Source organism: Austrofundulus limnaeus, unplaced genomic scaffold (assembly GCF_001266775.1).
Source record: "Austrofundulus limnaeus strain Quisiro unplaced genomic scaffold, Austrofundulus_limnaeus-1.0 Scaffold298, whole genome shotgun sequence".
In the NCBI taxonomy this organism is placed as follows: Eukaryota; Metazoa; Chordata; class Actinopteri; order Cyprinodontiformes; family Rivulidae; genus Austrofundulus; species Austrofundulus limnaeus.
The window spans coordinates 459,489-469,421 of record NW_013952700.1 but is presented as its reverse complement, the minus strand read 5'-3'; the positions used below and the strand labels follow the sequence as shown (position 1 = coordinate 469,421).

Sequence of the window (9,933 nt, the reverse complement as noted above, 5' to 3'; positions counted from 1 at the left end):
CATCAAGCATGCCTAAACGATTGTTTGAAGTCATCAACAAGAATGGTGGAGCTACTCAATACTGAGTCCTTTGTTTGACACTGATTTCTGTTTTGGGGGTTTTTTCGGGGGTTTTTTGAGCTATGGTCTTAAACTTTTGATCAGCTGAAAAAAATCATGTTTGAGTGTAAATGCAGTTTTCAGAAAATTCCCTGTTCAAAAGTTCTTGTCTCTTGCACTGATTTCTTCTTTTAACATTGTGAAGCTCTACTTAGAACCTTCTTAAGATCCAATAGTGCAAAATGCAAATTCTTGCACTTTTTTGACTGGTCTTAAGATTTTGATCAGAAGTGTACATACATGCCTACATTCATAAATATTGTCAGTATACACACACAGACATATATACACACTTGGTGACCTGTCAGAACCCCCCGGATCAGAGCACCTGTCTGTGAGCAGTTGTGAACATGCGTGTATATACAAGATTTCTCCAATGGAATATTTAATAGTGACTGTGGAGGATCGGAGACTCAACCCCCAAGACACGAGGCAGACAGAGGGAAGACCAGAGCCCAAGGGCCCGAGAGGGATCTCGAGCGCAGAGCCCCAAGAGGCACCCGCACGGGAATTTTCTCTTGAGTTCTTAAAGTCTCATAATGAAAACAGGCAATGTGTGCATTTTTTTTATTATAGCTAATTGGTCTGAAAATGGATCACATTTCTTTCAGGCTTTCATTGTGAGTGAAAAACAGATTTTGAACTTTTTCAGGAATATCCATTCCCATGTTTGAGATTTAGACCAGTCCTTTTAATCTGAACACAAATTAAGAATATTCAGCAAATATTTCAGGTATTTTGATTGGTTTATTTGTTTGAACAAGAAGTCCCTGGAGAATAACCTCTTTTAAAATGAGACTTGGTCCAGATAGCACACCTTTACAAAGTTACAAAGTTGCAATCCCATACTTACTATTAAACAATCACTCTGAGAGTGTACACCTTCACCAACACTCTACATTACGCAAATTAGAGTGTGGAGCAGCTGAGTTTTGATTGGTGGAACAAAGATCTGCCAGATGCTGATTGGCTTTCGCAGTATGACATCATCACTACAAAACAGTSTCTGACTCCTCTGTTCTTTGTTTTTTCTCTGTTTCTGTTTGTCCAGATCATCTCCAAAATTTCATCATTAGTTCTTTGTGACAAACCCTGAATATCTCGTGAATTATGTTTGTGTTCATAACTTATCTTGTGCACAGATAAACAAATAAACTATTGTGTCTGAAAAACATAGCTGGAGGTAATAAAAGTAAAACAATTTATAATCAACATAAAACTAGAACAAATTTGAGATGAGCAGTTTCACTTTWCAGTTACGTTAGACTTAGTCAAAGCTTTAAACGATCCCAAAAAGACAAAAATAAATGAAGCTTTAATTTGGACTGTAGATCATTCTGTCACCAAGGTGCAAATACCAAGTTCAGACAAATATATCTTGGAAGCTCTAAAATAAAAACCAACCGGAGGATTAAAACTTACTGTTGGCTGTGGAGATGACAGCGCCTGCTGCAAAGCAGGAGGAAAGTTACGGAGCCCGTGAGGGGACATGGGAGATTTTTTTTTCCTTTTGCGTTCCCACGCAGCAGTATTGCGTTACCTCGCAATATCTTTTGCGTTACCTCACAAAAGTCATTTATCACTGTTGTGCCTCCCGGTTTATTAACAAATTCACACGTTCACCATTAGCGAGTTAACCTACTGCTTTAATTCAGCTTCAGAATGAATATATCACACAGCCACGCATGGAAGTATGTCGATATTTTAACACAGTGCAGCCACGCAACATCAATGTCAATTTCACGAACTGTGGCGACACATCCTGTTTTGGTAACCGGATATTTCAAAAYAAAAGTCTGATTTAATTCAGTTCATTTTCAAAACAATCTTTTGCGTGGGAACGTAATAGTATTGTGTGGGAACGCAAAAGAAAAAAAATTTCCCCATGTCCCTTTGCAGGCTCTGTAGAAAGTAGAGCGAAAGACRTGGAGAACTTATTTTTAGTCTTATTTCTAGCGGCAGAACAGGTTGGAAGATGGTTATTTGATGTTATTTATTGTTTTTTTTTTACATCCTACTGGCTCTGACATGTTAAAATCATTTGAAACTGAGGTTTTGAAAAAAAAAATCCATAAAAGAAACAAATACATGAGATTGCTCTATACAGTACATCTGCATGCCTCCAAAATGATGGAAAATCCATGTAAATTACAGGCAATCCATACAACTTGACATGTATGTAACAGTGTTGCTCCAATAATCAATGGTAAAATTTTCAATGCAGGTCACACACTATCAGTTACCAATGCGAGTATAAGTTGGGATCAGTCTCATTTACCAACACAATAAATTTGAGCATATCTGTCAAACTGACTCAGAATTAGCTGCTTTTGAGTTTTGTAAGAATGCTTTTCTGCAGGTGAACTTCTGAAAACAATCAGTTTTAAATGTACACCCAATGATTAAAGTGTTATAAAAACTAGCTCGCTGGTTCATGAGATATTTTGCTAACAGAAAGACACAGAGATAAGAAAACACATCATCACTCTGCCTGTGGTTTAAGGATGAGGTGGTTGATTTTAAGTTCACTTGCTGTTATCACAGATTCAATTCTTAAACCCTTTAAAAAATTATCAGAAAATTCCAATTTTTTAGAACCGACACGTTTTTTGGGCCTTTAAACAAAACCCCACTTTTTTTTTGCCACATCACTTTGTTTAGGATATATTTTTTGTATCAAATCTGATACACTGGGCTGTTTTGGTTACATTTTGCTCACAACAAAGTTAAATTAAGAAACAAAAGACAGTTTTGCCCATAACTTTTAACAAGTTTAGAACACTCTAGTTTACTTCTTTTTTTTTACAATGAACTTTTACAGCCATTTATTTCACTTGGTGGTAGGCACAAATACAGTTTCTGTCCTTTAACAGGCACAGATGTACCTTACACTTTATAAAAAATTACCATCTATTATCATATTGACGACATTTTCTTACTATTCTTTTTTTTTTCTCTTCTTCCTCAATTTTCTTTGACATCTAACATGTAAATAGTCAGTACAGCGTAGAGATTATAATTTCAAAGGAAAGCACTTTGAAAATAGCCAAAATGTGTTTTCAAATGGCATTGCAGTAATTAATCATCCAAAACAGTGTGTTGTATTGTGGCAAGAATACTGTTAATCAAATTACTAAAATTACTAAAATGTCACATGACAATTTACGACTGGAGCACCTGCAGTTTCAAGTTCGATACACAAATTTTTAACACAGTTTAACTGTACTATTAAAAATATTTTAAAGTAATTATGAATTGTTTCAACACAGAAAGCATTTATTTAAAAAAATTACAAACAATATTGATAGAATAACTTCTTACCATAACTTCTCCAAAATTAGCAAAAGTTTTCCTGAAAAAAATGTGTGGATGACCTCATGTCAGCAGACATTTTGAAAAGGCAAAAAAAAAAAAAAAAAAAAAAAAAAAAAAAAAAAAAAGTTCCACTTCCTGCAGTACATTGTTAATCCGCTAGAGGGCAGAATACAAGTCTCGCATGATAAACAACAGATTTTTGAGGAAAATATTGATCACATTGATAAAATTTAGGTCATAGAATCCTGCTTAGATACAAATAGCAATATAGGTATTTTTTATGAGAACACAAATAAATGAAGCATTTATAGTCAATATCATTTTAGAATGTGCAGGCCATCTGATTAGTCCTGAATGTGAAGTTAGATGGATGACTGAAAAAAAATGGTAGAAACCTTTTTTCTTCTTCTTGGGTTTCTGCTTTGTTCTTTAGAGTGCCTTGTTGTTGGCGAGGAGTATAACTGCAACTGCTCTAAAGGATATTATTGGAGCAATGAAGTCTGCTACAATTACAACTGCTGCACTGACACAACATGCACACAAAATATTTCCCTCGCAACATCCATCTGTGTTCTCCCAACTACTGGTAAGAGCTTTCTGGTGTCTCTTGATGAATTTTAAGGTTTATTAGTCAGTGACAGAAAAAAGACTGTTATGTCACAATTTATAACCTTGCTTCCTTTGGATAAAGGTTGCATTTTATTTTTAGTTTAACTTTTTCTAGTGGTTTCTGTGTCAAATCGATATCTAATGAAAATGTTTGTAACCCAAACAGTGCGCATCAATGGATCAGTTTCAACCTTTTCAGGATCAGCTGAAGCAGTGGTGTGTATCACATTCTTTCAAATAAAAAAGCAAAAAACTTCATTTATATTCAAACATTTACCTTCACTCTGTAAATAAACTCTCTCTCTTTGTTTTCAAAGCTCAGACAAAAGCTTGGAGGGCTTAATGGCCTGAAGGGCATAAATGTCACCATTAAGAGGTATCATTCTCCTTAAGTATTCTTATAGAATTTGTCATTCTGTCTTCTTTACAAGAAAGATACGTGTTTAAATTATTGGCCCAATATACTTTATTTATGTCTTTAGTAATGCTTTTAAAAAGACCGAGCAGCAGGATGGCTCAGTGGTCAGCACTGATGCCTCACAGCAAGAAGGTCCTGGGTTTAAACCCCGGTTTGAACCTGGAGTATGATCCAGAGGCAATGGGCCTCATGCAAGAAYCGTTCRTACGCACAGATTTGTTCTTAAGTTGTGCGTACGAGTGATTTAGGAGAATTTGTGGCATTCACCAATGTTTTCGTATTCTAAGATTTTTTTTAAGATACGAACAAAATTCACGTGTGGTCCAGACCTGTCGTATATTTTACCAGCAGTCAGTCTGCTGTTATCCAGACGGGTTTTCTTCATTAATAACTTTATATTTTGTTAGTTTGAAGATATTTTGAGTTGAAAATAAATCACACTCCATAATTATCTTGACAGTACGCTTTCTGCTTGAATTAGAGTTATAATTTTAAATGTAATAATTTAGACTAACAATATACTGTAAATTGTCCGTCCGGCCGGCTTATCTGGGATCGGGTCGTGGGGACAGCAGCAGAGAGACCCAGACTTCCCTCTCCCCAGCGACACCTTCCAGCTCGTCCTGGGGGACTCCAAGACGTTCCCAGGCCAGAGGGGAGACATAATCCATCCAGCAAGTCCTAGATTTTCTCCAAAGTGCCAGACATATTTTGAAAAAATTTAAAATGCTTATTTCAGAACCGCAACTGAGACCACTTGAGACCTCGCACGTGGGGGGTGTACGGTGTGCAGCGCTGTGTCTTCTGAATAAATGAAAATGATTTACAGTAACAACAGTTGTTTAAACTATTAGCAGCTCTTTTTATTCCACAGCTGACCTGCTAAAAATGACAGATTTTCTTTTCTGRATCTCTGACAGACGGACTTCAATCTCTGAACTCATAAAGTTTTTCTTTTTAATTTTCGCTGTCATTTTCATGAATGGACACTTCCTTGTATTTGAAGCAGGAAACATAGCCTTATATGGTGTTTTTGGGGTGGTAATTATGCTAATCTCCTCTCGTGTGCACGAGCAGCTGGATACGAACAGGTGGAATTTACGCAGCTCATTTACACACCTTTCCTGAAGATAGAAGAGTTTGTCGAATCTGACGTGACATGTTCGTACGAAGCCTTTGTACGAACAAAAGTAAGAGAAATTTAGGATAAGAATACGAACATGTTCTTGCATGAGGCCCAATGAGTCGGGAGGTGGAAGAATACTTCTCGGACCTTCTGAATCCCACTGGCATGTCTTCTGTGGAGGAAGCAGTGGTGACTCCTCTCTTTAAAAAAGCAGTACCGGAGGGTGTGCTCTAAGTACAGGGACATTACTCTCCTTAGCCTGCCTGGTAAGGTCTTTGCAGGGGTATTGGAAAAGAGAGTCCGATTGATAGTCGAACCTCGATTCTGGAGAAACAATGTAGGTTTTTTCCTGGTCGTGGAACACTGGACCAAATCTTTACCCTCACTAGGGTCTTCGAAGGTTTATGGGAATTTGCTAATCTGGTCTACATGTGTTTTATGGACTTGAAGAAGGCATTTGACTGTGTTCCTTAAGGTACACTGTGGAGGGTGCTACACAAGTATGGGATTGTGGGTCCATTCTTACGGGCCATTCAGTCTCAATGCAATTGGTGTGAGAGTTTGGTTTGCGTTGCCGGCAGTAAGTTTGGACCTCTTCAGAGTGGGAGTTGGACTCTGCCAGGGCTGCCCGTTGTCACATATTCTGTTTATAACTTACATGGACAGAATTTCTGGGTGCAGCCAGGGGGCAGAGGGAGTTCTGTTCTGTGGCTTCAGGATTCCATCTCTGCTGTTTGCAGATGATGTGGTTCTGTTGACTTCATCCCGCCAGGATCTTCAGCTCTCATTGGAGCGATTTGCAGCTGAATGTGAAGCAGCTGGGATGAGGATCATCCCCTCCAATTCTGAGTCCATTGTCCTTAATTGGAAAAGGATTGCTCTCTCCGGGTTGTGGGTGAAGTTCTGCTTCAAGTGGAGGARWWCAATTATTTTTGGGTCTTGTTCACGAGTGAGTGAAGAATGGAGCATGAGATTGATAGACGGATCCGTGCAGCTTCCATAGTTTTGTGGATTCTGTACTGGTCTGTTGTGGTGAACAGGCAGCTTACTGTAGCTGTACGGCTAAGCTCTCGATTTACCGATCAGTCTACGTTCCTACCCTCACTTACAGTATGGTCATGAACTTTGGGTAGTGACCGAAAGAATAAGATTGCAGATAAAAGYGGTCGAAATGGGTTTTCTCCGCAGGGTAGATGGACTCTCCCGTAGAGATAGGGTAAGAAGTTCAGTTATTTGTGAGAGACTCAGACTAGAGCCGTTGCTCCTCCATGTCAAAAGAAGCCAGTTGAGGTGGTTCGGACATCTGGTAAGATGCCTCCTGGACACCTCCCTAGGGAAGTGCTTCAGGCATGTCCAACTGGGAGGAGACCCAGAGGAAGACCCAGGACACGCTGGAGAGACTGTTTCTTGGCTGGCCTTGGAGTCCTCCCAAAAGAGCTAGAAGAGGTGGCTGGAGAAAGAGAGGTCTGGGCTTCCCTGTTCAAGCTGCTGCTCCCATGACCCAACTTTGGATGAAGTGGAAGAGAATGGATGGATGGATGGATGGATGGATGGATGGATGGATGGATGGATGGATGGATGGATGGATGGCAAGAAGTCTTTAGATAAAAGGAACCTCTCAGTAATGAACAGGGATCAATTTTCATTGAATAGAATATTTCTTTGTTTGTCCCTCTGCAGAGAAATCTTTTGACTTTGCAGCAAGATAAGGCAAAGAAGAAATACTTCTTTCATATTCTCAAATATTAGAACAAAAAAAATTAATTATAAAACATATGCTTTACATGTCATGTTTTTAGACSTTTTTGCTAACTAATGTTTTCTCCATGATCTTTGTCTAACCCTGTCCACCAATAAGCCCCATTGTTGACTTTGAGGTGGAAGTAAACGTCAAAGTAAACACGTCTAAACTTCAAGACATTCTGAATACCGTGCAAAGTACTCTAGGCTCTGGTACGATTTTTGCTGACACTCAAGGTTAGTAAACCATTTCTGTTTTGTTTTGTTTAAGTGTTTAATTTTATGTTGTCATGCCACAATTGTATTTCTTTTTTTAATCTTCCATAGGACTGGTCTACATGGATGCCCCAACCGATGCGGTGAAATACAAGTCCCAGCTGCTTCTAAAATGTGCTTTTGAGGAAATGGGAGCTGTTGTGGGCAGTTCTGGCTGGAACCTAAGCAGACCGTTTGAACGCTTGGAGATCAACAATGGTCTTACAGCCAAAATCATATACACCTGTCCTCCAGATTATACAAACTGTGTTGCWGTCAATCTCACTCTGTTGACAGGCGCATGGATAGGCAAGTAAACTATGTTTACAGAAGTAAACACGGAAGCTACAAATGTTAGTGTGTATATTGATTCTGAATTTGTTGTTTAAGGCCCTGTTACACTAAACAACTTAGGCCAACTTATGAAACATTTTTATATCTAAATTGCTAATAATAATTATATATTTGATCAATTAGTTAAAATTACATTGTGTACACCCTAAAAAGAAGCTTACTGTTGATTTAATCAATTCCATCTTCAACGTAGACATCTTTAAAACGTTCATAAGTTGGCATAAGTTATCTAGTGTGACAGGGCCTTTTTGGACAACTGAATAATTATAATACTACAATGTTTTGTCCACTCTTTATATCTCTTCTTGCTTCTCCTGCACAGAATTACACATATGGTATGTGAGCGATATACTGGCAGCAAAAATGAACTCATTCTCAATTATTAGAACAAAAACCTCTCAATATTACAAACATGTGTTTTACTTGTCATTAAGCATTTATTTTTGTATTTTATTTGTGAGGTATGCCTTCTTAAGTGTTTCGTTATAATTATGTCTTAGCATAAAGCCCTTTGTCTCAAATGGATGCAATCATTTGTGAGAAAGAATGTAAAAACTTCAAACTGAATTAATTATGTGTTTCCAACAGGTACATATGAATGTGGATTTACTGTTGGGTCAATCAGGCACATTGCCAGATCTTATTTGGAAGTTGCTCTCCTGCCGGATGAGATCATCATGAAATTCAGTCCTCTCGTTATGGACTGTACAACTGCTGTTTCTGTAACGCTTAATGTCTCTGCTGCCATTCCTGTAACCACTGAGAACTATACCATAACATGGTACTTTGATAATGTGCTAAAATCCACAGAAAATTCAAGTAAGACAAAATTACAATTTTGCTTWCATACTTCTTTCCTAAACTTAAACAGCTAATTCACTAACATACATTTTCATCTCTTTATGTTGCAGAAAATACCACCTTTATCTACAATTACACTGTTTCTGCCAGTTGTTCCGATGCAAAGTTCCACAATGTAAAAATTAATTTTGAAAACAGACTGAAACAAACAACAAGTGAAGCAGTGGATATCCCAGTGTTAACTGGTAATGAATTTATTAATTGGTGTAACTGTTGAACTAGATAAACACTGTAATGGTCACAGTGGGTGAATTCTTTGGCAGCCGTATTTTCAGGAGCTGCATCATTCTGTATTGTTTAGATGTCAAAACCACACACTATTAAAAGCTTGCCCATGCTGTAAGCTGACATCACTTCAAAAACACACAGAAATATCTTATTTTGCTTAAACCAACATCATAAATCATGCAAAATGGGACAAMAGGCAAGAGTAGTCAGTCTAACCAGAGCTCAGATTGGTAGTTATTTCACTGGTGCTAAAAACAAAGGGAAAAATTTCTGCAGTGCAGCTTAGACACCAGCCACAACTGCAGGTTTGATGTCTTATAGGAAAGCATTAGCAGTGTTAGCAGCATTAGCACTGTTAGCAATTGCTTTTGTCTCAGGATGATGATGTCCTAATTAGAGCCAAGCACTAACAGCAAACGCTGTGTTCTATTTTGGAACACTTCAGTTGTGAGGATCTGTGGTCTTGTGTCTTGTCTGCTGTCTTGCTCTTGTGTCCTTTTCGTGCCATCACTCTTTCTCCTCTGTCCTCACTCCAGCTCATTCATTCACAACTGTCTTTACTTCTCATTAGCTCAGCTGTTTCCACTTCCACTCATCCCTGCTCTTTATTAACCAGCCTGTTTTCACTACTCCAGCGTCCGATCATTGTTTGGTTTCTGCCCTGGCTTCCTTCTGTGTACTCCAGTTTTTGTCTTTGTGTTGTTGCTGCCGCCACATCAGCCATATACTTTTATTAGAGATTTTTATTAGTTCATCGAGCCTGCATGCCTGCCTGCATTCTGGGTCCATCTTACCTCCAAATCTTTGACATCAATATTTAGSTAAAGCATTTAAAGGGGCAATATTATGTGTTTCTCAGGCATATATTTAAATACTATACCATAATAAAGTATCCAGGTCATCTTTAGTTGTTATTAAAATGCTGTTT

At 38.1% G+C, this 9,933-nt stretch overlaps 1 protein-coding gene across 1 annotated transcript in view; it reads left to right on the top strand.

Annotated features, from left to right (window-relative positions):
- Nucleotides 1-3,664: 3,664 nt before the first annotated feature.
- adgrf3b (adhesion G protein-coupled receptor F3b) overlaps nucleotides 3,665-9,933 on the top strand; it is a 30,110-nt gene continuing 23,841 nt past the window's right edge. Inside the window, exons 1-7 of the mRNA XM_014021595.1 lie at nucleotides 3,665-4,000; nucleotides 4,190-4,239; nucleotides 4,341-4,399; nucleotides 7,426-7,544; nucleotides 7,635-7,871; nucleotides 8,505-8,735; nucleotides 8,828-8,962. Coding sequence (XP_013877049.1) covers nucleotides 3,799-4,000; nucleotides 4,190-4,239; nucleotides 4,341-4,399; nucleotides 7,426-7,544; nucleotides 7,635-7,871; nucleotides 8,505-8,735; nucleotides 8,828-8,962 — 1,033 coding nt within the window. The 5' untranslated portion in view covers nucleotides 3,665-3,798. The remainder of the gene's footprint in view (nucleotides 4,001-4,189; nucleotides 4,240-4,340; nucleotides 4,400-7,425; nucleotides 7,545-7,634; nucleotides 7,872-8,504; nucleotides 8,736-8,827; nucleotides 8,963-9,933) is intronic.